Source organism: Momordica charantia (assembly GCF_013281855.1).
Source record: "Momordica charantia cultivar OHB3-1 chromosome 6 unlocalized genomic scaffold, Mcharantia_2.0 BLBB01000006.1, whole genome shotgun sequence".
NCBI classification, from domain to species: Eukaryota; Viridiplantae; Streptophyta; class Magnoliopsida; order Cucurbitales; family Cucurbitaceae; genus Momordica; species Momordica charantia.
In genome coordinates this window covers 5,700,369-5,725,905 of record NW_028275164.1, presented here as the reverse complement: position 1 = coordinate 5,725,905, position 25,537 = coordinate 5,700,369, and the positions used below count along the sequence as shown (strand labels likewise).

The window sequence follows — 25,537 nt, the reverse complement described above, 5'->3', positions numbered from 1 at the left end:
CGTGTCGGTTTCAAATTTTTTTAAAAGTTTTTGAGATTTTTAATTTTTGATTTTTGATTTTTTTTTTTGTGTTTATGCAACAGACAAAAATAGCCGTGAATCCATGGATCCATCAGGTTGGTCGGTGATAAATGTTTTATCAATTTAAAATCGCAGCAAAATCCCTCAAAATATGAAGATTTTCTCATTGTTTTATTATTGTATTTTTTTAATTAATTACATCAAATATTTGATTGAGAACACATGTGAAGTAACGTTATTACATTTAAGAAGGTTTTCTCATTCCTGATTTTGTCTCATTTTTATTTTTTTTTAATTGGAAACCAAAATTAGATTGAACTATTAACTTTGGGTTAAACTCCCTAATAAATTGAGAGATAAACAAAAATAAATTTAGAAAATACTACAATGGTGTGGATTCTGTTTTTCAAGCTAGTAAGGCAAACCTTTGACTTATAAAAAAATTATTAATGGTTTAACGATTTAATTAATTCGTTCATATATTGACTATTAGATCTAATTGCAATGTCACTCGGTAGAATTTGACATCAACATATTTTTGTTTGTTTACTTTTTTTTCTTTAGATGATTATGTAATTATTTAGTTAAGTTACTACAAAATGAATATAAATAAGTTAAATCCAACAAAATCACATTTCTCTAGATTTAATTTGAAATTCCAAACAAAATATGTGATTAATTCCAAATCATCCACTCCCAGGTCCCATAGGCCGCATTGCAAAATTGGATCCAATTCCAAACACCCCTTCAAGAGTGGTATTTTCACCAATGTAATAGAAGTTGAGTTGACAAAAAAAATAATAAAAAAGAAAAAAAATATGGTCAAAGAGAATAAATCTCCGTTTAATCCAAAAGCTTAAGCGGATGGATTGGGGTAAATTTTCATTCCAAAAGTAGAAAAAAAAATATATATATATATACCATTTATTTATTTTAGTACAGTGGGGATACGAGGAATCAAACCTCCAATCTTTGAGGGGTAGAAATATATTCCAATTATCGATGAGCTATATTCATATTGGCAAAAGTAGTTAATAGTCCGACGTCGTCGGGTCTCTTCTCGATATTGAGTGTGTCGGGTGTATTGCGGCCGGCTCAACCTCCTGTTCCTTCATTTTCTTTGGTTTAGTTCAGTGGGGAACATTCCGAAGCATTCTTTCATTGCTTAGTTGCCGATGCGTGATCGGCTTGCTATGAGGAATTGCTTATGTCGTTGGGACTCTTCGATTCCTGCTTCCGGTATGTTTTGTGTTGGCATGACGTCTCCGGATCATCTATTCTTTTGAGTGTCCCTTTAGTTGGGAGGTCTACTCTAGTATGATTAATTACTTGAGCTGGTTCTTCTCACTTGGTTTTATATTAGTCTACTGAGCTTGTTTGGATCTGTCACATTAGTGTCGGAAAGTCTTTTCGTCGTCGTGCGTGGCGCTTGGCATGAACTTGGACTGTTTCTTTTATCTGGAGGAAGCGTAATGCTCGAGTTCATGCGGTGGGGTGGGCCGATCGCCTTCTGCCCTCTTGCGCGCTTTGAAAGTTGAGGTCTATTATCATTATACTACCTTAATATATATTTATCTCGACCTAGGATTTGTTTTCTTGATTTACTTTTCTGCCTTCTTGTCTTTTGTTTACCCTTTAGGTGTTGTGCCTTGATCGCGGGCTGTGAGGTTTTTTTGGTTTAATATATAATTTACTTTTGAAAAAAAAAGTTAATATTTGAGTATAGAAAAAAGGAAAATAATATAATTTGGATGGAAGCTGAGGGAAGCGGTTTTCAGTTATTGAGAGAGAGAATATGGAGGGAGAGAGTGAAGACAAGGAGGAGGGATCTGTTAGTTATTTGTTTGTGTGTATGGTCGGACATGGACATGGGAGAGACGCAAAAGGAAAATAATTTATTTTTTGGGGCTTAAAAAATAATATTAGAAAGACAGAGGGATGGATCTACAAAAAGACAGGCCGCCTCCGACAAAGATTTTCGGGGTACGGACAACTCCGCTGCCCACTGCTCCAATTCTCCACACGACGTCGTTTCGATAACGTAACCCTCTCTCCCTCCCTTGCTCGCTCGGGATTTTAGGCTTTTTCTTTGTTTTTTCTCTGTATCAAAACCGACACAAAGGAATATTTTTCACCACAAAATTAATTTACTGATTTCTTTTAGAAACAAACATATTTATGTATTTATTATATATGACATCAATCTATATATCCTCTATTTATTATTCTTTTGTTGTTATTTTATATTTCTACACTGATTCTTTGCTTACCTAATCACGCTCTTATATTCCCAATTCATGTTTGGTTTCAAATAAATATATTTGTCTTGGTTCACCTTGTCTGGTTTTGTGTTTTTAGATCAATTAAATTTATTTCACATTTTTTGAATCATGTTGGTTCTATCTTTCAATTTTGATTTTAAGCCAGTTAAGACATTAATAAATTTATGAGAACTCAAATATTTTCATTAATTTGAAGTTTTGAACGATAAGTAATATAATGCATTTGATTTAATGAAATCTCAATTATTTTGTTATTTTTCTTTAACTTTCTTCTTTTTTCTAATTTCTTAGACATGCATTTTGAGAAAATAATATCATGTTAGTTAATTTGAACTTTCAAGAGTCCCAGCATTATTCTCCCTTAATTGGTGATCACGACCTCCTTTGTTATTTTTTCTTTCCTTTTTTGAATCTTTTATTTTAGATGACATTTGTATTAGACTTCGTCCTTTCTAAACTTTATGGATTTTGTTAGCAATTTTATTGTATTTTTTAAAAATAACTTTGATAATATTTTGGAACGAGTTTAAATGGGTGAGTATGTTAAAAATTGTGTGTAAACTTAATTGGGACAATCTCGGCTTTGCATCTAAATTCTTATTCTCGTCATTAATAATTTATTAGTATTATTTTTAAAATCTACCATTTCGTTACTATTAATCCCCTATTTCCAAAAGAAGATGATAAAAATCTATGCATATTTTTTAAAATATTTATTTACATATGTTATATGGTACGAGTTGCTCCCCCAAAGAAAAAGACCCATAAAGATTTGGGAAATTGAAATCAACCCATTCTCTAGAATTTGACCTTCCATCTTGAAAACTGTACAGTACTGTTCTTTTTGGTCCTCTCTCCTTTTTTTTTTCTCTCTATTTTTTTTTAATTATCAAATCGAAATTCAACTAATTAATTACTCGTAATCTTATGCTTTTTCATTCATAATCAACCAAATCTAACTGTAAACGAAACAGCATTTTGGGAGATATTCTTGTGATATAATATATGCTGGCTAGCTAGCTTACATATATATTTTCAATACAAGACAAACGTAACCATGATTATGAACTCATGTTATTTAAAGTAACTACCAAACATTCCATATGATGACAGTTTTAGGGCCTAATTTAAAAGTCATGTTTACATTTTAGCCACATTAATAATATTCAAATTAATCATCATGCCCAATGTACCCAAAGTAACACAAATAAAGTAATTAAATTATCAACCACGGTCAAAACTTTCTTTAAACAAAAAAATTACTACCTTTATGTAAATTTGCTAATTTGAACATCTAATCTGACTAATTCATTCGAGAGCATTTTTTTTTTCAAAAGAAATGAAAAGGTATCTTTTTTGTGCGTATAATTAAAACTGATACATATGATAGCATCTAGGGTAAAGTTAGCAGAGACTATATATGGATTTGATATGATGAAGAAATGTAAGGTGAAGAATGATGGGATTCCTTGAGTACTCAAAGTCAGTCTACAAAAATCCATATTTTTGTTTTCTTAAATTTTATAGGAATTGCTTAACAGTACCTTTCTTGTCCCACACAGCTCTGAGATAAAGTAAAAGCAGAAGAAAAGAAAAGAAAAGCAACCCAAAAAATAATAATAATACAGGAAAAAAATTTACAAAAAAGCAAACACACACACATACACAATAAAGAAGAAAGAGAGAGACACAGAATATAAAGACAAAGGTTTTCTCTCTCAAACTCCATGATTATTCAAATTCTGTGAAATAAAAAAAGGGGACCTGGGTTTACCCTACTTATACTTGAGTAGGAGGAAAATTCAGAGTTTCTATTGCTTATAAGGCCTGTTTTGGCTAGCTCCCCCCTCCATTTTTTTTACAGAATTAGCTGAAGAAGAAGATCAAGATCAAGATCAAGAAGAAGAAGAAGAAGAAGACGTCGACGAAGAAGAAAAAGATAGTTTTTTTTTTCTTTTTTTTTTCTTTTTTTAAATATTATTGGGAGGCCATGAATAGAGGGGTTCTGCAAAGCTCAGTTGTGCAACAGATGATGGGAGCAGAAAACCCTAATTGGTGGAGTAATAATATTGGTGGGAGTATGAGAACAAGCACACAAAACCAACAGCCAGCAGCAGTAACAGCAGCAGCAGCAGCTTCTTCTTCTCCATTTTTATGTCCTAATTCTCCCAATATTCTATTCCCTCACTACTCCAATTCCCTTCCTTTTCCTTTTCCTTCTTGGTGTGATTCTCAGGACCAGCTTCCAGAGTCTTGGAGCCAACTTCTCTTGTAAAAAATCCCCCTCTCATAATCTCTATCCCTTTCAAAATATTTCCTCTTTTAGTTTTTAATATGATTCTATTTTTGTGTTTAATTATTTAGGGGAGGTTTGGCTGGGGAATTGGATGAACAGAAGGGGTGTATGGGGCAGTTTGAAGCCAAGAAATTGCTGGAGGATTGGGAAGAAGAGATTTTGAATAGTAACGGCCACCACCACCACCAGCTTGATCATGTCAAGAAGGAGCAGTACGTGTATGGACATGGCGACGGCGGTGGCCGTGTCGGTGGCCGCAGCGAGGATTTTCAGCTGCCTCATAAACAAAGCTGGTCCCATATGATTCCTGCTTCTTCTCCTCAGTCATGTGTCACAAGTTTTAGTAGCAATATGTTGGATTTTTCTAACAACTCGCCTCCTGATTCCCGCCCCCGACATCCCCTACCCGATCGCTCGTCTGAGGTTAGTTAAATTATGAGGGTTCTAACAAGTAGATAGATTACAGTAAATTTGTTTTTTTTTTAAGTATTTAGGATAATCCAGTGCATGGGATTTCTCAATTCTCTAACTTTTTTTTTTCTTTTTTCTTGGTGGAAAACCAGAATATTAACCACCTAAATTGACGGGTTTTAATTTCTCCTTTTTACTTTTTTGGGGTTTGGTTTTCTAACTCATCAGTTAGTGAGAAACTGTGAATCAATAATCAAACTCTTTTTTTTTTTTTTTTGTATAGAATTATTATATTGAATCTTAATTAATTTTTCTTTTTCTCTTTTTGTTATTTTTTGGTTTTTTTTTTTGTCAAGTGTAACAGTAATGCAACTGGTGGGGCTGCGAAGAAGGCGAGGGTTCAATCCTCTTCAAATCAAACCACTTTCAAGGTAAAAGAAAAAAAAAAAGATAAGAAGAAGAAACCAGAACCAATCCACATGGAAATAAAAACCAAACCACACACAAACAACATCTTATGTTGTGCTTATATAATTGTCGTTCTTGCTTGTCCATTTCCCCTTCTCTTGATGATTCTTAATTCTCTCTGTCCATCCCCTAATGAATCTGTTTGTGGGGTTCATCTACAAACTATATGATCCCCAATTGGAAAAGAACTCAAACTCATTACATTAATTCTATTTTTTTACTTCAAACTACATGTCTTGTGTTGATTTTTGATGTTTCTTTTTGCTGTCTTCTTGTTCGAAACCTAGGTGAGGAAGGAGAAATTAGGTGACAGAATTACAGCTCTCCACCAGCTAGTTTCCCCATTTGGGAAGGTAAAATTCCACAGTAATTTGCATCATAATTTGACTATAAATTAGCCAGCTTAAAATAGGGTTTAACCATTTAAGATTCCTTTAACTATTTAAGTTAGTCTTTCACCAAAACAGGTCACTCCCCCAATATAAAAAGAGAATAACTTTTAAAACAATAACCACCAAAACAGGTTTTCATTTCACCAACTTTTTCTTTTACTTTTTCTTCGCTAAAAACTCCTTGATAATGAGCTGTTTTTTCATCTCCATGTTGGTTCATGGACCCAGAAAGCTTCATCTCCCATTCAATATTTGGTAGCAAGAAATAAAATATATAAAAAGCTAAATATATACTTTAACCCTTATTCTTTCTTTTCATTTTATCTCATATTGTTTTAAAAGTTTCAACTTAGTCCTTCAAGTGTAAACATTTTCCAACTATACATACCATTGGCATGATGCAATTGACGGTAAGCTATTCAATATAGACTTGAAGAAGAAATTAAACGATTCCCAGAAGATCAAAAGTCGAAATAATTTCAGCCAACTTGCTAAAAATTTGTAGGAGAAATTAGATTCTTAATTTCCCTCTCTTGCATAGCCTAATTCTTCAACTGGATTCATACCACTAAGTAGAAGGATGATAGAATCAAAGAGACTAAATTGAAACGTTTTAAACAACATCCTACACCATTTAGCCTCCAGAGTAGAGTAGAGGAGAATATTCAGTAGAGGGCACAAAAGAAAAAGGAATTAGAAAAAAATTATGGGAGTAAAAAGGGCACATGGAAATATGAATTTGGATGGTTGTGGCGTGAGGCTGAGGTTGTCTTTTAATTGGTACAGACTGACACAGCTTCAGTTTTGTTAGAAGCTATTGGGTACATCAGATTCCTTCAGAGTCAAATTGAGGTGATGTTTCTTCTTCCCTTTGCTTTCTTTTTTTTTTTTTTTCTTTTTTTCCTTCTCAGCAAATTCCCCATTTTCCCTTTAATTCTCTCTCTCTATCTCTACTGAAAATCTTTCATTTGCATTGGATTCAGGCCCTCAGTTTACCCTACTTGGGCAATGCTTCCTCAAGTACGAGGCAACAACAACATTCTGTAAGAAAATTATGACCCAAAAATATATGTAAAACAAAAAAAAGTTTCCATTTTGTTTTGACCCATTTCAAATTTATGGACAATTTTTTAGTTTCAAGTTCAAGGAGAAAGAAATTGTATGTTTCCTGAAGACCCTGGCCAGGTGAGCTTTCTTATCTTAATATGGGATCCCTATAAGATTAAAGGAATTAATAGAATTTTAATCTTTTCTCAAAAGGCTAACACCTACTAATTTTTCTTTTTCTTTCTTTTGTAGCTCATTTTTATCCTACATTCTTAATTCTTAAGGAATAAAGTTTCAACTTTATTGACTTGAGAGATCATCAGTAGGGAATGCATTTTTAATAAAAGAAACTTGGAAATTTTTTATCTCTATTTTTCAACCTCCAATGTAAAGGAGGACGATATTTCTTAATGAATAAAGTTTCTTAAAAACAACAATGTAATCAGCTTTATTGACTTAAAAAATATCAAACCCAATAAACTAATTTCACCCCCCCCCCCCCCCCCCCCCCCTCCAAAAAAAAGAATTTATCTGAATTTGAACTTTTTGGCTCATGGGTTTTCTGTCATGTTGTTGTTTTAACCTAGCTCTTGAACGAGAATGGCTTGAAGAGGAAGGGAGTCTCTGAGCAGGTTGGTTTAATCTAAATTTTTAATTAAATTAAAGTTAAACACTTATTACACAATCGTGAATGATAAAATTTGTAATTTAGCAAACGAGATAATATATTTTGGTTTCAAATTTGTTTAGGATGAAGAGCCAAAGAGAGATCTGAGGAGTAGAGGGTTGTGTCTGGTTCCAGTGTCCTGCACCCTGCAAGTTGGGAGTGACAATGGAGCAGATTATTGGGCTCCGGCGTTTGGTGGCGGTGGCAGTTTCCGGTAGACGGTGGCGGCGGCCGAAGAATTTGAATATAGGGCAGTTGCAGCAAATCTCCAGAGAGTAGAAAGAGAGAGAAGGCTACATTATGAAACTGATATAACATCATGAGCAGTCAATCTGCTAAAAGAAACCAAAGGCTGATTGCTCATGATGCTATGCAAACATAATCAAGGAAAAAAAAAAGTATACAAGAATTGCTGTAGCAGAATGCTTTCAAAATCTAATTTCTTCTCGGTAATTGTACTGGTTTTTAACTTTAGTTATGATTAAAATGATAATTATTATTAATATTTTTATTTAACTTTATTTTGTTTCTCCTCTTGGCTGCTCTCTCACTTCTTTATGTATATGCATTTGTATATGTAAATGTAGTGTTTAGGAATGTGAGATTGATCATTCTTAAATTGAATGGCAGCTGCTTGATTATTAATAATATCTATATTTTGTAGTACTGAAATTTGGGTTCACACGGGTTTATTTCAAAGGAATAATGAGAACGAAAAATTGTAAGAATGGAATCAACTAGTGGGACTCACTCTAAAGTCTAAACTTTGTAATTGTGTGATATTTTAATTAAAAAAAATTAATACAATAATGTATTTATAATTGGTTAAAAACAAGAAAGTAGTATATTAGTAATTATTATATATATATCTGATTCCCTATTTTGATTTTAAATAGTGTTAGTAAACCACATCAAATGATTTCATAAACATTTTAGTCTGATTGTATGTAACTTATAAAACGAGGCCTTTAATATGTATTTTCTCTACTTTAATTTATTATCTCATATCCTTTTTGTCACAAATATAATCCAATTCTCTAATAATTTCTTGGCCTAATATTTTGCATATACGTGTGTATAACATGGTTATCAACTATATCACTAGATCAGGATATTGATTAACACTCGATTGAGACACATCAATTAAAGTGGCTAGCCACCTTTGAAATAGTGTGTAACAACATTCTAGAATTGAGAATCAGTATTATAACTTTCTAGATTACTTTTGAGATTGAAGACTATGATCTTCACATGAAATTGAATACATATAAGCACACTTTAGTTGAATACTTCTTAGAACAACATCTTCCTAACTTGAAAATAATGCACATTATTAGTACTCGTAGTTTAGCATTGTAGCATAATTGTGCCCTTTTTTATAGAGAATTTATTAATATAAATAATAGCTACCTCCTAATCGATCGATATGAATTGTACTACGGACCACTATTTAAAAATTTGACAGCTAAAAGAAAATATTTTTCTTCTCTCCCCAACATACTATCATTGCTGATGAGATTTTCAAGCTAAATATTATTTTTTATTAAATAGGTAATTGACCAGACAAAAATGAACAAAAGAAAAAATAAAATAATAATCTGATTATATATATATATATATTCTGTTTCAAAAGTTTCTTCATAATTTTTGAAAATTAGAAATGAAAAACACTACCCTAATCCTCAAAACCTAAAAATGGAAAAGGAAAAAAAAATCTCCATTGACATATTAAAAGAAATTAACATATATAAAAGGTCATATTCTTGACACAGGAATCCAAGTGAGGTATGAGATGAATACTATTAAAAAACCAACACAATTTTGGTAGCAACAGCGCCTAGGCTTTGATATTTCCCTTTTAGATGGGGAATAATATAATACATTCATATTCACTTTTCTTTTTCCGTTTTTTTTTTGAGAAAATTTCACATTCACATTTCGATACATCTTTCATATTTATGCATATAACCGCCCTTGCAAACATTCCAAAGAATAATAGACAAGAGCTAAATTCTATACCAATTTTAGAGTTATATATTTAATTACGTTACCTTCTCCAATAAAATTCATATCTTCAATGGAGGAAAAAGTAATACTTTATGTGGCAAATTTTTCTCTCTTTTTCTAATTTTAAAGTATTAATATGATTTTTTTTTTTTTTTTTGGGGTTTATAAAGATGCCATTTTAGCTACCTTGACTTGGGCTTCCAGCATCAGTTCCTTTAGGGTGTGTTTCAGTATGGCCCAGTTTTATCCCTTTGGAATTGACAAGCCGAGCTTTAAGGAATTGGGACCTCAAAAAAGTGTGAAAAAAAAGAGAGAAACAAGACATCTTTTTTTCTTTCTTCTTGTTGTTCTTTCTTTCTTCTTTGTTTTGGGTTTCCCTCTCTTTTTCATTTGCTGCAAGTGAATAATGCAGCCATAGAGATGGCTCCAAAATTGATGAATTTGAATTAAGCTCAAAAACTGGAAAATCCCATTAGGAAAAGACACAAACTTGACGAAATAATTGATAGGATTTTGCAGTTTTTGCATCATTTCTTCTCACAAACCACTACTCTCTGCCTTTGGCACTTTGTTTGCAGCTTTGCTTCTTCACCCAACACAAAAGCAACACTGCTTTCACAACTTAGCTCTGCCCATCTCCACTTTGGTCGATAACGATTTTATTTTTTAAGCAGCTTAGAAGTTAAAATTACTATATCAAAGAAATAAATAAACCATGAGAATTAAAGAAAATTACAAAGATAGAATATGATTTTTTTTAAATAGTTTAGAAGATATTGGAAGAAGTGTAAAAGTGGTGGACATAAGATTTAAATGAATAATATATAATGGAAGAAATATAAAGTTACCTATATAATATTAGAAGAATGAGACATAGTTTGGCCAATTTGATAAACATTAGTAAGAGATTGAAATAGTCAAGCCACCTTCAAATTGTTATAACTCTACAATAATTCTACCATTAATTGATTAATTAAACTGACCTACTAAGCTATCAAAATTTATTGTATAATAGCTTGGTCCAAACCCACAGATGGAGGCTTCATTGATTTGAGGTTAAAATGTAGTTTTGGTTCTCATGTTTAAGAGGGGATTTTTTTTTTTTTTCTTTCAATCCTTCCCATTCTAATAAGCTTCAAATTTAGTTCTTTTAACCTTGAAATATTTGATATACAAGTGGATATATATCGTGATTTTGAATATACGGATATAAGGAAAATGAATCTTTTTGAATGAGTAAATTAAGGTGTTGAAGGAGTGAATTAAGAGATTTGAATTGAAAATTAGTATGGAGCCCACAATAATTAAAGGATTATAATAATAATTTATGGAATTAAATCTTTTATATTTCAAAAAGCAAATAACTATAATAAATGTAAATGCAATAAATAAGAGTAGGATCTGAATTAAGATAAAATCCTACATGCAGAAATCTGAAAGTGTAAAATTAGAAAATTTTAGACGTAAATAAGTTTCTAAAACAGCCCTCCGAAGACATTATCTCATCAAATTATGTCACATGTTTCTCTTATGTTCGTCCGATGAAATCAGCTAATTGGATTAAAACACATGAAGAGACTGGGCCCAAGCCTATGACCCATATAAGACCTACCAAAATTCTATAAATAGAGGGTCACCCCTCATTTGAAGAAAAAGAAAAAAATGATTGGGGAAGAGATCTAGAAAAATTGGAGATTCAGAGCACTTAGAATTGTCTAACACGCTGCAAAGTCGAAGAAATTCAACAAGCTGCAAAACCAAAGAACTTCACAAGCTGCAAAGTCGAAACACTTCACAAGCTGCAAAGCCGAAGAACTTCACAAGCGCAAAGTCGAAAACTTCAAAGATTATTCAATAAGTTCAAAGCCGAAAACTTCACAAAGTCTTCATCAAGCTACAAGCCAAAGAACTTCATCAACAAGTCAAAGTCTTCAACAAGCTCAAAGTCGAAAACTTCAAAGATCCTTTGACAAGCAATAATTAAGCTAAAGGCATCAACCATTTATTCAAGAACAAGCTCACGAGCCCTTGAATTAAAGTTAAATTAATCAGAGGATTATACATTAGAAATTGTAACACCCACATACATAAATACACAAATTCATTAATTCGAGTTTTCTCTTCGTTGAATTTCTCATTGAACAGTTATATATATCTAATTCCCTATTTTGGTTTTAGATAGTATTAGTAAACCAAATCAAATGATTTCTAATTCTGCTTCCAATTAAAATTTATAGTAAGCAACATAGGAATAACATTTTATTCCAATTGATTTCCATTTCGGTTGCATGTAACTAAAGCGAGGCCTTAATATACATTTTCTCTACTTTATTATCTCATATCCTCTTTCTGTCACAAATATAATCCAATTCTCTAGCAATTTCTTGGCCTCATATTTTGCATATGTGTGTGTAACGTGATTATCAACTATATCACTAGATCAAGATATTGATTAACGCATGATTGAGACACATCAATTAAAGTGGCTATCCACCTTTGAAATAGTGTGTAACAACATTCTAGAGTTGAGAATTGGTATTATGACTTTCTAGAGTACTTTCGAGATTGAAGACTATGATCTTCACATGAAATTGAATACATATAAGCACACTTTAGTTAATACTTCTTATGACAACATCTTCCCAACTTGGAATTACTCTAGGCCACATACACTTTGTAGAGCTTCTATCAATTAGTTCTTGATGAAAATAGTGCACATTATTGGTACTCGTAGTTTTTCATAAGCATTGTCGCATAATTGTGCTCTTTTTAATAGGAAATTTATTAATATGAATAATAGCTACCTCCTAATCAATCGATATGAATTATACTAACTATTAAAATTTTGACAGTTAAAAGAAAATATGTTTCTTCTCTCTCCAACATACTATACCTTTCAAAAACATATTTGCTGATGAGATTTTCAAGCTAAGTATTATTTTATTATGTTTTATTAAATAGGTAATTGACAAGACAAAAATTAACAAAAGAAAATTTAAAATAATATATATATATATATTCTGTTTCAAAAGTTTCTTCATAATTTTTTAAAATTAGAAATGAAAAACACTACCCTAATCCTCAAAACCTAAAAATGGAAAAGGAAAAAAAATCTCCATTGACAAATTAAAAGAAATTAACATCTATCAAAGGTCATATTCTTGAGATACAAATCCAAGTGGGGTATGAGATGAATACTATTCAAAAACCAACTCAATTTTGGTAGCACTTTCCTCCTGCTGTCCCTCCTCTCTGTCGTTATTTACTTGGTTCGTCATCGCATGCGTCATACTCATATCCACTTCCTCCTACCAACTTCGCAGCCAACAAGACGCCGACGGTGGTCCACTCGCCATCCGCCGCCCATTCCGCCTCCGTCAACCCCGCTGGCCTCCGCAGTTCGACTCTTTCCTCATCCCCATAATATTATCTCTCTCTTAAAGGTTAAAACTCTCAGACCAATGCTGCTCTTTCAGCAAACAAATCTCTCTGTTTCGCTATCCTAGTTTGTTCTTACCTTTTTTTTTTCTAAGATGTAAGAACTGTGTGAATTTTACGGGTGTAATCGACCATTATTTGCATATACTTATCAAACACAACTCTATAAAGTCTTAAATACTTTTCACTTTGTTCATTTTAAATCTACGTAATTTCAAAATTTCTTTTTTAAGGGGAAAAACAGCTATGGCTTCTCGTTTCTAGGGGATCGAGCACAAACCATCGCTTTCACTCCCACTTGGATCCTAGCTGGTAATTCAACTTTCTGGGCTGCTTCCAATCACCTTAGACTTTATCAAACCTTGATTCTCCATCTCATTAACAAATTTCAAAACCAGAAGGCACATGCCACCGACACTCCCCATCTCCTCAAGTTACATTGATAGGTTTGTGAAACAGCTCTGAGAGTTTTGCTTGGGGAGAAAGAAGAAAATGGAAAGCCATCTGAAGGTGGTGATGGTGATGGTTAGTGTGGTTCTAATGGTGTTGGAGATGAGCCTCATGGCACAGGCAGCTGTTCCTGTGAGTCTTTTGAAACAGATTGATAGAGTAAACAAGAATGGTCCTTATTTGGGGATAGTGGTGCCTAATTCCTTTGAATTGAACCCTCTTCTTCAATCTCCAAACCTTGTGGTTGATCACACTCTTCCATCCTTGGATATTTCAGGTTTGGCTAGTCCTCATATATATTCTTTCATTCAACAAACAACCGTTGATATCTTTTGTTTTCGATTCTATAGGACGACGGTTTCGATTTGCAAGTGTAAAAGGCAAGAGGGTTATAGTTGTGCTGACAGGACTAAGCATGGTATGCTTATGTAGATCTTGATAATACATTCTTTTTTTGGTTTATTTAATTTGAAAGACAGTAACATGTTCGATAACTTTTTCGAAGAGATTATAAGAATAGAATGAAAAAATAGTCATTGATCAAGAATTTAAGAAATTGGAAACAGACGTGGAAACATCACCTTTTATGTCTTCAAGATCAATAAGCTTCATTATCAATATAAACAGTTAACAGAGAAAAAAGGCTATCAATACATTTTAATTTACAAGAAAAGAGACAAGAGAACCTGATTGATGGGGCGAACGAGTAAACTTCCAACCTATGAGTAGCTTAATGCAGGAACAACCACACAGCTGCTTCTGACTCTGTTTAGAGTAAAGGGTGTGCTTCATTATGGAATAGCAGGAAATGCAGATCCTCAGCTTCAAATTGGGGATGTAACCATTCCTCAATACTGGGCTCATACAGGCCTCTGGAATTGGCAGGTAAACACAAATTTCCCCCTCATGAATTCCACTATGCTTCGCTTTCAATTCTTCTCAAGAGAAAAGGGGAAGACTTAAAAATGTCTTTCTTATGCAAGTTTGTCATTTGACTTCATTTTCTGATCAACTCAAATTGTGAGCAGAGGTTTGGAGATGGGCCAGAGGATGAACTTGCATTAGAGTCCAATGGAGATTACACTAGGGCAATCGGCTTCCTGAAATTTTCCAACTTCAATACTGCTGAGACAAAGAACGTGACATCTGTAGACAACCTTTTGAACAATGTCTGGTATCAACCAGAAGAGATCTTCCCTGTCGATGGAACTCCTGAAATCAGACAGCATGTCTTTTGGATTCCTGTCGACAAACACTACTTTTTAGCAGCCAAGAAACTTGAGGTAATCTGTCTTCCTAATCACTACCTGCATAATAATTGAAATAATCCTGTTTGAAGTCTATGATTCTAGAGCAAATTAGGCTATTTCCAGAGCATAACTTTCTCAAGTTTAGGTAACCAAATCGAACTTGATTGCTGAATATAACAAGAGGCCGGAAGGAGGGGCAATTTCTAAAAATTAAGCTAGCTTACTCAAAAATTGGTATTTATTTTACCCATCTTTAAAAAAACATTTGAGTTCTTAACCAAATTTCAAAAACATAAACAAATTTCAACTAAGATTATGAAAACATTTTTAAAAAGTAGATAAAAAAAACAAAGAAATACCGGAGGAACTATGGTTTACAAGCTTAATTTTCAAAAACCATAAACAAAAAACGATGCAGTTATCCTCCCATGGAGCCTAAAATTTTAAAGTTCTCTCTCTAATTTGACTTCCTAAATTCTCATCAATGAAAGATTACATATATAATAAGTTAGAACTTCACATTTTGCCTCTCCCTAAGAAACTTTCTATGTCTACCCAAAAGGGCTAGTATCTCTTAATGCTATGTTTTAAGGAACATTTTTCATGTTTCAGGGATTGAAGTTGGAAGGGTGTGTGAATTCAACAGCTTGCTTACCAAGAGTGCCTGTAGCAGTGAGGGTGAAGAGAGGGGTCAGTGCCAATGTATTTGTTGATAATAAAGCTTACAGAGAGTTCCTGCAATCAACATTCAATGCCACCCCCATTGACATGGAAACTGCAGCTGTGGCACTCGTCTGTCTTCAGCAAAAGATACCCTTCATTGCAATCAGATCACTGTCTGATTTGGCTGGAGGAGGCTCTTCTTTGTCCAATGAGGCTGCCACCTTTGCCCCATTAGCATCCCAAAACGCTGTCACTGCTCTCATTGAACTCATAACTTTACTGTAGTAAAGCAGAACACTAGCAATCTCTGGAACAAAATGATGATTATTGGGTTATGAACATTCAACATTCTGTTTTTTTAATCAATAGAGTCAATCAGTTTCTCATTTGTATGCGTATTGAAGAACTGAGAAGCTTGGTCTTGGTCTTACTTACCTGTTATATGGAAGTTTCTTCTTTGTCTGCATTAGAATTGATTTGTTTGAACAGTTCTGAAATCTGCAGAAGAAATTACGCTTAAGTTTCCAGTCAAGCCGGCCGCGGCGGCACAGCACTTGCCTTTTATTATATTCGCCAAAATTCCAGCCGGAAATCATAATGATCATCCTTATACCGCCGTCCAAAATGTGGCTTTCGCCGCCTCCGTTGCCTATCAAATAAACGCGCACTTTGGCCATTTCTGAGTTTCTTCCTCCAATTCGACCACCGTCGCTACCGGAGCAATGGTGGCCACCGATTCCGCCACCGCGTCGAATATCCTCCACCACATATCTGCCTTCATCTCTGAGATTCTTGCCCAATCCGACCTCCGAAAGCGCCTTCTCTCCGCCATCTACGGTAAAATCTCACTGTCCGATCAGATTTCCCTCAAACCCCTAGGGCTCGCAGCCGAAGCTCTTGAAAACGCCATCTCCGCCGATAACTCCTCCATCAGAGCATCCTCTCTTCGTTGTGCAGAGAATCTACTCCTCTCCCTTCCCGGAAACCCTTTCTCTTCCTTTCTATTGTCCCTTGTTTACGGCCTCGATCACCAAAATCAGAACTCCGCTCTTAGTCTCCTCAACATTTTCCTCTCCGACCCTTCATTGGCTCGCTCTGAAATCGCTCCGGCTCTCTTCGAACAGCTCTTTCTCCGCCATTTCCTCCCCATTTTTCACTGGTTCAACGAACAGAGATCCAAAATCCTGGCACCCTTCCCCTCGAATTCAAATCACAACAGTACCAAATATTCAATCTGCGTCGAACCGGAGGTTTTCCCGTGCACGAAATCGCTGTCGAAGTTGAGCATTGATCAGACTTTGAAGCTGAAGGACCTGGAAAGCAATTACGAGCAGGTTCTGGACAAGAATTGCAGAGTTTTTGCCAAACATTTGAAAAATATTTTGGAAAGTAAAGAGGACCATGGATCGATTGCTACTCCAAAGATTAAATTATTGGATAAGAGGGAGGAATTGGAGGAAATTGAGCAGAATTCATGGGACAAGTTCCGAATCCGAACACAGCACCTCAGTTTACCCAATGGACGGTATAATGTAATAGTGATTACTGTTCTCTCTATTTATTGAAAAAATAAGCATTTTATTTTTAACCGCTATTTTAATCTCAAACTTTCAAACTTTCAAACTTTCAACTTCTAGCCGTGAAATTACTACTTTGTGATCAAATGCAAGTTTAAATTTCTGGATTTACATTTTTTTTTTTCACTGGAACAAACTACGAGAGTTTGAATTTCCAACTTCATAAAAAATAATAGAGGTTTGAAAGTGGGTTTGAAAATGCTACATTTTTATAATTAATTTGATTTTGAGACAACATTTTCATTAAAACTAACACGTTCCCTGGGCTACTGACTTTGAAAAATCAGATCTTGCCTTTTAGACCATCCAAAAAGGGAAATCATGAAAAAAAAAATGGACATTCAAATCAAGAGATTTTTGTGCCATCAGATGGGCAGAAACATTATTTGTCTCCCTGTACACATGCACAATATAATTATGAAATAAAAATAAAATGAATAATTTTCAAAAGATTACTAAAATACATCTTCCTAAATACTTTAGAAAATGAAGCCCCTTCAAATTTAGAGATTCTCTATTTTCAATCAAATGGACAAATTATGCTCAACAATTTGTCCTCTGTCTTTGTCTATAAAAGAACAGAAAATACCGACAAATAAAAATTAACAGGCAAATCTGCCGAAAACAACTGATTATAATAAAGATCTTTTTACAATGATGAACGAATTAAAAATGGAAACTTTAGAGACTACAATCAATGTATCTTCGTTATTATATTTTCAGAACCTTGAATCATAAGATTTGAGCACGTGGGGTAATTTTCGGTCGTCGTTCTTGTTCTTGTTCTTCTTGTTCATGTTCTTTTTCTTTGCAAATTGCACTGTTGAAAAGAAAAGAGCCCCACGAAAATAATTTCCCCGACGACTTTAGTCTAGGCATGTGATAATGACTTACTTCTCCTCTTCCATATTCTGCAGCCAATATGGGCTGAAGAAGAAGAAGAAGAAGAAGAAATTGTCTCGCTTGAAGTCGACAGGACAAGCAATTCAAACTCTCCGCTTAATCCCTTCGCAGAGCAAGAATGTTCTATCTTCAATTCGGCTGCACAGGACGATTCTATCCCAACTGAAATTTTCTCATCGGAATCTGAGACCGACACGGAGACTGAAATCGAGGTAAAATAATACTCGATGTTAACAAGAAAAACTCAATCCCCCATTACTTCCCTTTTGACGATTCTTGTCTCCCTTTGTTTGTCTTTAGGATAATGACCGTCGGACCACATTGTACGACTCTGGAGGAGAAAACCCCAATACCCAGAAGCTGAAACAGACCATTTCCATAGAAGAATCAAGAACCCAGTCGGTGGAATTGGATATTGCCATGGGAGATTCCGGCAAGACCTCACCGAAAAGTGGCGAAAGGCATAATACCCCTCCCAAGGATTTTGTCTGTCCCATAACTTGCAACATCTTTGATGACCCAGTTACTTTGGAGACGGGTCAGACTTATGAGCGTAGTGCAATTCAGGAATGGCTCGACAGAGGAAACTCAACCTGCCCAATTACTGGACAGAAGCTGCAAAATACCCAACTCCCCAAAACCAATTATGTCCTCAAACGGCTCATTGCGAGTTGGCTTGAAGAGAATCCCAATTTTGTTTCGGACAAAACTCTGGATGAGGCTCATCCAGTGGCTGTTTTGACCTCCCCTGTTGGTGTCATTAATCAAGCCTCCAATGACAGGAGTATGAAGGAGGTGAGGCGTGCAATTAGTAGCCTTTATGCTTCTGAGATTCTGGAGGAGGCTGAAACTGCTGTGCTTTCTGTGGAGCAGTTCTGGTTGGAAGGCAATGTGGAAGTGGACTTTCAGCATATGCTGTTGAAGCCTCCTGTAATCAATGGACTTGTTGAGATTCTTGTCAATTCTGTTAATCTCCAGGTTCTGGGAGCGGCTATCTTTCTCCTATCAGAGCTGGGATTCAAAGATGCTTCTGTGATTCAGACGCTCACCCGAGTCGAGTCGGATGTGGACTGTATTGTGACCCTTTTCAAAAGGGGTTTTGAGGAGGCTGTTGTGTTGATATATCAGTTGGGACTTTCTAGCCAGAGCCTACAAGAGATGGACATGGTGGGTTCGCTTTTGAATGTCGTTAAGAAGAAAGAAGGAGATGTGAATAAGATGCGTTTGAGTCATAAATCAGCTGCGGTGCTTTTGCTTAGGAAGATTTTGGGAAAGAGTAAAGAAGGGTCTCTGGTTGCTGTTTCTGTGCTTGTTGAAAATGCTATTGAAAGTGTTTTAGGTAGTTTGAAAGCAAAACAGGTGGAGGAGAGGATTGCTGCAGTTGGGATCTTGGTAAATTGTATGCAAGAGGATGGGAAGTGCAGAAATACAATAGCCGATAAAGCCGAGTTAGCTCCCGTTATGGAAAGTTTCATGGAAGCAAGTAACGACGAACAGTTTGAGATCATTATGTTTCTCTCTGAATTAGTTAAGCTAAACAGGTCTGTTTTTCTGGTCGTTGTCCAGACATATTTCTTGTTCATCAATGTCTTGTGTGTAAAATTCAAGAGAAAATAATGAAATTTCATATTTCTTTCTCTCAGGAGGACATTGAATGAACAAATTCTTCAAAACATAAAGGACGGAGGTGAATGTAGCACTATGCACTCTCTTTTGATATATTTACAGACTGCCCACAGAGGTCAATGCCCTGTAGTGGCTGGCCTTCTGCTACAACTTGATATCTTGGTATGAGTATCCCATATTCTCTTGATTAGACATGTAGAACTTTCAAATTTGTCTTTAACATACTCTTTTTTTATAGTTAAAAATGGACAATTTTATTTGCTAGTAAGGCATATTTCTGTACCTTCCTGCGTTCTATGGCTCTCCATTGCTGACTAACTACAATGATACTGTACTGGTTTATAGGTGGAACCACGAAAGATGAGTATGTATCGAGAAGAAGCAATGGATGTTCTTATTTCATGCCTCGGTGACTCCGACTTCCCGACTGCTCAAATTTCAGCAGCCGAGACCATTATATCTTTACAAGGGAGGTTTAGCACATCGGGAAGACCCTTAGGTAGGTATTCTCTTCTTGAACGTGCCGGACTTACGAAAGGTCACAGGAAACTCATACGAAGAGATAACATTAACAGTGCTCTTGGAGAAGTTGAACTTACAAGAGTGAGTTTACTAGAAATTTTGGACATTTTCTCAATGCTTGAATCTCTGCAGCTGGCCTGTGATTCATATTATGTTATTCAAAAAATAATTTTATTTTCTTAAAATTGGCACAAAAGGAAGAAGAGAAGGCAGCCAATGAATGGGAAAGAAAGATGGCATTTGTACTGGTAAGCCATGACTTTGGCTTGCTGTTTGAACCATTGGCAAAAGGCTTAAAGAGCAAATATGCAGCGCTATTTTCAGCATGCTTTGTCTCTGCCACATGGCTCAGTCATATGCTCAGAGTTCTTCCGGACACCGGGGTTCTTGGAGTTGCTCGAGTTTGCTTGCTCGATCAATTCATATCAATTTTCACAACGACGACAGATATTGAAGAGAAAGCACTTGGCTTGCTAGCAATAAACAGTTTCATACACGAACCGGGTCGGTAGCAACTTCTGAAACAAGAATAAAGTTTCCCATATGAATGTCATGTATTTTCTGCATCTGTCTGGTGCTTTTTGTTGGTTATTTTGATGTTTACGGATATTAGTTTCTTTCCCTATGAATTTCAGAAGGACTGCAGTGCCTAAGTACCAACATGAAAGATATTATGAGAGGTCTAAGGGAACTTAAGAAATCTACACCATTGGCCTCTGACATGCTAAAAGTCGTATGCGAGGGACAAGAATCGAGTACTGTAAGAAGTGTCACACCTATCGACATCTTATTCCAGCTAACTGTAGAACCGTGATATGATTCCATATCCTTGTTCTGATGTAGGAACTCTGGAGTCATCAAGAATTGTTTCAAGTAGACTGCAGCAAAAATGGAGAAGTACTATCAATTGTTTACTTCAAAGACAAGATCATTTCTGGCCATTCAGATGGAACAATCAAGGTATTACCAATTTGAATTTGTAGATCTAAGTTTTATCCTTGACGGTTCTTGATTGATTCGTCTATGACGAATAAAATTGCTACCAAAATAATAGATGGCATACTGTGACATTGGTATATAGTTATCCTTCCTGCATTTGTATTGTATATTCATGAAATGGAAGTACCTTTCACAATGTGTTTGCTTGACTTTAAAGGTCTGGTCTATTAGAGGAACTAATATACATCTCCTACAAGAAATCCAAGACCACTCCAAGGGAGTCACCAGTCTAGCAATTTCAAAATCTATAGAGAAACTATACAGTGGCTCTCTAGACAAGACCATTAAGGTGCTTACACGTCAATCCCTCTCTCTCTCACGCATCGAACTTCACATGAAAGATCTATTTTCTTCATGAGCAGGTATGGTCTCTAGGCAGTGATATGATCAAATGCATACAAGTTCACGATGTGAAGGATCATATTCATAATTTAGTCGTTTCGGATAGCGTTGCATGCTTCATCCCACATGGAGCTGGTATCAGGGTAACACATCAAATACCCCCTCTTTTCCTTGTGAAAGCCATCAAATTCTACTTTTTTCCATTGTATTCAGAAGAAGCTTGACACTGAATAGTGACATCTGTTAGGTTTATTCATGGGGTGGGGAATCGAAGTTACTAAACTCGAGCAAACATGTCAAGTGTTTGAATCTTGTGCATGGAAAACTTTACTGTGGATGCCATGATAGTAGCATCCAGGTATTCTTATTCTGTCTTCTGCTTCTATGAACTTGTTAGCTTCTTGGTTTTCTAACCACGAGCTTCCATGATCTTTAGGAAGTCAATTTGGTTACAGGAACCTTAAGTTGCATCCACAGTGGCTCTAGAAAAATATTGGGAAAGGCTAATCCTGTCCAGGCACTTCAAATCTACGAGGAACAGTTATTTTCAGCCAGCACTGGTTTAGATGGAGCAGCTGTGAAGGTACTCGGTTGACATTCGCTTTCTGTCGACTATTTGTCTGATTTGATTTTATATATAGTGCTAATGATATCGAGTTTTTTGGCATTGAAAAGATCTGGAGTACGTCGAATTACGATGTGATTGGATCACTGTCAACTAGGCTGGATGTAAGGACTATAGCTGTAAGCTCAGATCTAATTTACTTGGGAGGCAAAGGAGGACTGGTAGAGATTTGGAGCAGGGAAAATCAAAACAAAATAGACACACTTCAAACTGGTAGAAACTGCAAGGTTGATTGTATGACTCTCGACGAAAAGGAGGAAGTTCTGGTTGTTGGAACGTCTGAGGGTCGGATTCAGGTAGATTATTTCATCTATTCCAGACCGGTCTTTCGTATTATCACGAAGATGATAACTACTCAGAAACATAAACACCTCAATCTTAGTAAGTTTGAAACTGCAACATTAATCTTAGATTAACTGACAACCAGCACCTTCTTGTTTTTTGCAGGCCTGGGGACTGTAGAGAAAGGAGAGGAGTGCCTTAAAAAATATGTGATTTTGATATAAACTGTTAAAAAAGGAAAAGAAAAATAATCCCTTAATTATTATTATTTCAAGCTAATTCTCATAAGAAAATGTGATCATATTATTCTTAAAAAATGTATATATGCAGAGACAAGTGTGCGAGAAGTTTGCTGACTGTAGCCATATATCAGCAGAATCGCTTCAAGAGAGAATGAAATGAGCAAACGACGAAATTTTCAGCCATTGAAAAGTTTATTCTGTAAAATTATAGTAGATTTAATAATTAATCCTACTCATAACTCAATATGATGAGGATAGCAAATATATTTCTTTCAGTTAACCCGACAATTTCACAAACTCATACATACAGAGATACTGTATTTTGCTGATTCTTGAATTATCTTTACAAAATAAACGTACTTCGAAATACGTTAGAAAAGAAGCTGCCCAATTAAATTTCAATTTCAAATTACCAAGCTTCTTCAAGATCCGTTCTAAGTTCAGCTCCTTCGAGGCTAAAGGCTGTCTTCTCAAAGCCAACTTCGTAAGAGACGTAGAACAGAGAGAACTGCAAAATGAAATCATTAATACATGCTGACAACAGAAAGATTCAAGCTTTGGCAGAAGAAACATTACTATTACACACAGTGACAAGCATGAAATCTCCCAGCATAGAGCACAATAAATCATTGGGCACTAGAAACCAAAAAGCATCCAAAGAACTTTTTAGAATAAACCCACCCAACCTAGTGTAAACCAAACAAATATAAATGCTAGAAGAAACTTTTAGAAAGGTTAGAGCACAATCAGTTTCCTCTTGTTACCATTTGCGGATTTAACAAAGTTTTAGATGGATTATAGCTAGCTAGCTTCTCCTGCTACGTATATGTCCAGAACCAAGCCGCTTCTAAATGGAGAAGCCTTCAGAGAAAATGGAAGCCACCCAAAAGGTTGGAAGGAAAAAGGGGGGCCTTCGAACTATGCCATTTATCATGGGTAATTTTCACCAAGTTTTAAAAGAATCGATGCTTACATATGTAACATGTTCATTGACGAAAACTCTATATCTGCAGCAAACGAGATATTTGAGAAGATTTCAAGTATTGGGCTTCATGCAAATATGATTTTTTACTTAACGAATGAGTATCACTTTGATAGTGCTAAAGGAGCCATCGTCTTGTTTCTGTGGTCTGCACTGACGAACTTTTTGCCCATAGCTGGTGCTTTCCTCTCTGATTCTTACTTGGGTCGATTTAAGGTCATCTCCATGGGGACGGTCGTTAGCCTTCTTGTAAGCATAGATTCATTTCCTCGAATTTCAACTTAAATATCTATTTGTTTCAGCTGATTCTTCAACTTCGATCATTCTTTTGGAGTTCAGGGAATGGTAGTGTTATTGTTAACAGCCATATTTCCAAAAGCAAGGCCTCCACACTGTAAATTACCTCCGGAAATCTGTGTACATGCAAATGGTGGCCAGCTATTGCTTCTGTTTTTTTCATTTCTTCTTATGGCAATCGGAGCCGGAGGCATTCGACCGTGCTCCTTGGCCTTTGGGGCAGATCAGTTCGAAAAGCCCGGCAACCCCAAAAACGAGAGGACACTGCAGAGCTTCTTCAACTGGTACTATGCTACGGTTGGGGTTTCAGTCACTATTTCAGTGACCTTTATGGTCTATCTTCAGAACGCTGCTGGTTGGGTTGTGGGCTATGGCGTTCCTGTTGGACTCATGCTGTTTTCCACCATCATGTTCTTTCTTGGCTCTTCACTATATGTTAAAATAAAGGCAAACAAAAGCTTGCTCGGCAGTTTGGCTCAGGTGATTGTTGCAGCTTGGAGAAACAGGCACTTGGACTCTCCCCCACAAACTTCTGATAAATGGTTTTACCATAAAGGCTCAAAGCTTGTCTCCCCAACTCCTAAATTGAGGTATTTCAAGAATTAAAACCCATTTAAAAGCTTCTAAGTTCTAACATGATGCTGATTCTTCTGTCTTGTTTTAAGGTTTCTAAACAAAGCTTGCATCATAAGGAACAGAGAGACAGACGTGGATGCTAATGGAATGGCTAGATTCCCATGGAGTTTAAGCACAATTCAAAGAGTAGAGGAGCTAAAAGCAGTGATCAGAGTTCTACCTATTTGGTCCACCGGCATTGTGATCAGCGCCGCCATTACCCAATTCACCTTCGCCGCTCTTCAAGCAAGCACAATGGACAGACACATAACTCCCCGCTTCCAATTCCCAGCAGCTTCCTTCGCCGTCTTCACAATCATAACCCTAACAATCTGGGTCGCCATCTACGATCAAATCATCGTCCGGCTTCTGGCGAAATTCACCAAACTATCAAACGGGCTCAGTTTAAAGCAGAGGATGGGCATCGGACTGGCAATCTCATGCTTGGCGTCGGCAGTTTCAGCAGAAATAGAGAGAACACGAAGAAACAGAGCAATCGATGAGGGTCTGGGCAACGTACCTAATGGGATCGTGAAGATGTCGGCGATGTGGCTGGTGCCGCAGCACTGCCTGGCGGGGTTGGCCGAAGCTTTAAACGCGATAGGGCAGATTCAATTCTTCTACTCCCAGCTGCCGAGGAGCATGGCCAGCATCGCGGTGGCGCTGTTTTCGCTGGGAATGGGCGGAGGAAGCTTGCTCGGAGCTCTGGTTGTGAGCGTGATCAAGAAGACGACGGAGAAGAATGGGAATGTGGGATGGCTTTCGAATAATCTGAACCAGGGCCATTACGATTACTATTACTGGGTGTTGAGCATGATGGGTGTGGTGAATTTCTTGTACTATTTGATTTGCAGTTGGTTCTATGGAGATGAGAAGGAGGGCATGGAAGCGAGTAGGGTTTGGGACGAGAAGGAAGCCATTGAAGAGGCCCCCTTCAATGCTTAACTTGGGGGCATGTATACTTCATATCATGGAGTAAATGTTTCCTGGGTCAAGATTAGAACCAAGAATCCTTCAGTTTACCATCTATTCAGCCATGTTGGGTTAAGATTTGAACCAAGAATCTTTCAATTTACCATCTATTCAGTCATATTGCCGACCTCGATAATATTCCATTTAAATTGAATAATTGA

The 25,537-nt window shown here is 36.0% G+C and overlaps 4 protein-coding genes and 1 long non-coding RNA gene across 13 annotated transcripts; 4 read left to right on the top strand and 1 right to left on the bottom strand.

Annotated features, from left to right (window-relative positions):
• The first annotated feature begins 3,964 nt into the window (after positions 1-3,964).
• Positions 3,965-8,100, top strand: LOC111014581 (transcription factor bHLH68). The gene is made up of 9 exons (XM_088125838.1): positions 3,965-4,574; positions 4,668-5,022; positions 5,367-5,441; positions 5,766-5,831; positions 6,657-6,722; positions 6,854-6,913; positions 7,005-7,055; positions 7,505-7,549; positions 7,668-8,100. Exons 1-9 carry the CDS (start codon positions 4,294-4,296, stop codon positions 7,800-7,802), a joined length of 1,134 nt encoding a protein of 377 aa, XP_087981964.1. The 5' UTR covers positions 3,965-4,293; the 3' UTR covers positions 7,803-8,100.
• A 4,775-nt stretch (positions 8,101-12,875) lies between these two features.
• Positions 12,876-15,778, top strand: LOC111014451 (Phosphorylase superfamily protein). 7 transcript variants are annotated; one of them, XM_022289189.2, is made up of 7 exons: positions 12,876-13,034; positions 13,274-13,341; positions 13,428-13,756; positions 13,830-13,897; positions 14,209-14,364; positions 14,508-14,762; positions 15,342-15,778. In XM_022289189.2, exons 3-7 carry the CDS (start codon positions 13,522-13,524, stop codon positions 15,675-15,677), a joined length of 1,050 nt encoding a protein of 349 aa, XP_022144881.1. In that variant the 5' UTR covers positions 12,876-13,034; positions 13,274-13,341; positions 13,428-13,521; the 3' UTR covers positions 15,678-15,778. The 7 variants fall into 7 exon arrangements, with proteins under 7 accessions (XP_022144881.1, XP_022144878.1, XP_022144880.1 ...); XM_022289188.2 differs by having other exon boundaries at positions 12,877-13,034; positions 13,263-13,341; XM_022289186.2 differs by having other exon boundaries at positions 13,274-13,756.
• Positions 15,779-16,114: 336 nt separating this feature from the next.
• Positions 16,115-22,839, top strand: LOC111014580 (putative E3 ubiquitin-protein ligase LIN-1). Of its 2 annotated transcripts, XM_088124752.1 has the most exons (14): positions 16,115-16,924; positions 17,887-18,084; positions 18,173-19,413; positions 19,516-19,660; positions 19,844-20,101; positions 20,218-20,524; positions 20,656-20,780; positions 20,864-20,980; positions 21,177-21,308; positions 21,382-21,504; positions 21,609-21,719; positions 21,798-21,944; positions 22,037-22,282; positions 22,434-22,839. In XM_088124752.1, the coding sequence occupies exons 1-14, from the start codon at positions 16,115-16,117 to the stop codon at positions 22,446-22,448; spliced, it is 3,975 nt and encodes a 1,324-aa protein (XP_087980878.1). In that variant the 3' UTR covers positions 22,449-22,839. The 2 variants fall into 2 exon arrangements, with proteins under 2 accessions (XP_087980878.1, XP_087980879.1); XM_088124753.1 differs by lacking the exons at positions 22,037-22,282; positions 22,434-22,839 and having other exon boundaries at positions 21,817-21,944.
• On the bottom strand, positions 22,757-25,066 carry LOC148210592 (uncharacterized). 2 transcript variants are annotated; one of them, XR_015791238.1, is made up of 3 exons: positions 24,925-25,066; positions 24,586-24,773; positions 22,757-24,369 (listed from the first exon to the last, which is right to left on the bottom strand). It is a non-coding gene; the product is annotated as an uncharacterized LOC148210592 (long non-coding RNA). The 2 variants fall into 2 exon arrangements; XR_015791239.1 differs by having other exon boundaries at positions 24,586-24,791; positions 24,925-25,059.
• Positions 23,362-25,352, top strand: LOC111014453 (protein NRT1/ PTR FAMILY 1.2). Its single transcript, XM_022289191.2, has 4 exons — positions 23,362-23,446; positions 23,524-23,741; positions 23,832-24,379; positions 24,455-25,352. The coding sequence occupies exons 1-4, from the start codon at positions 23,362-23,364 to the stop codon at positions 25,347-25,349; spliced, it is 1,746 nt and encodes a 581-aa protein (XP_022144883.1). The 3' UTR covers positions 25,350-25,352.
• The last annotated feature ends 185 nt before the right edge of the window (positions 25,353-25,537 follow it).

Excerpts from the sequence above, each read along its gene's own strand:
- LOC111014581 (XM_088125838.1), top strand. The coding sequence starts at position 4,294 with ATGAATAGAGGGGTTCTGCAAAGCTCAGTTGTGCAACAGATGATGGGA. Across the intron at positions 5,023-5,366 it reads TACCCGATCGCTCGTCTGAG|TGTAACAGTAATGCAACTGG; the intron begins GTTAGTTAAATT and ends TTTTTTGTCAAG. Across the intron at positions 6,914-7,004 it reads CGAGGCAACAACAACATTCT|TTTCAAGTTCAAGGAGAAAG; the intron begins GTAAGAAAATTA and ends ACAATTTTTTAG.
- LOC111014451 (XM_022289189.2), top strand. The coding sequence starts at position 13,522 with ATGGAAAGCCATCTGAAGGTGGTGATGGTGATGGTTAGTGTGGTTCTA. Across the intron at positions 13,898-14,208 it reads TGCTGACAGGACTAAGCATG|CTTAATGCAGGAACAACCAC; the intron begins GTATGCTTATGT and ends ACCTATGAGTAG. Across the intron at positions 14,763-15,341 it reads TAGCAGCCAAGAAACTTGAG|GGATTGAAGTTGGAAGGGTG; the intron begins GTAATCTGTCTT and ends TTCATGTTTCAG.
- LOC111014580 (XM_088124752.1), top strand. The coding sequence starts at position 16,115 with ATGGTGGCCACCGATTCCGCCACCGCGTCGAATATCCTCCACCACATA. Across the intron at positions 20,102-20,217 it reads GAGAAGTTGAACTTACAAGA|GAAGAAGAGAAGGCAGCCAA; the intron begins GTGAGTTTACTA and ends TTGGCACAAAAG. Across the intron at positions 21,309-21,381 it reads CTCTAGACAAGACCATTAAG|GTATGGTCTCTAGGCAGTGA; the intron begins GTGCTTACACGT and ends CTTCATGAGCAG.
- LOC111014453 (XM_022289191.2), top strand. The coding sequence starts at position 23,362 with ATGGAGAAGCCTTCAGAGAAAATGGAAGCCACCCAAAAGGTTGGAAGG. Across the intron at positions 23,447-23,523 it reads AACTATGCCATTTATCATGG|CAAACGAGATATTTGAGAAG; the intron begins GTAATTTTCACC and ends CTATATCTGCAG. Across the intron at positions 23,742-23,831 it reads GGACGGTCGTTAGCCTTCTT|GGAATGGTAGTGTTATTGTT; the intron begins GTAAGCATAGAT and ends TTTGGAGTTCAG.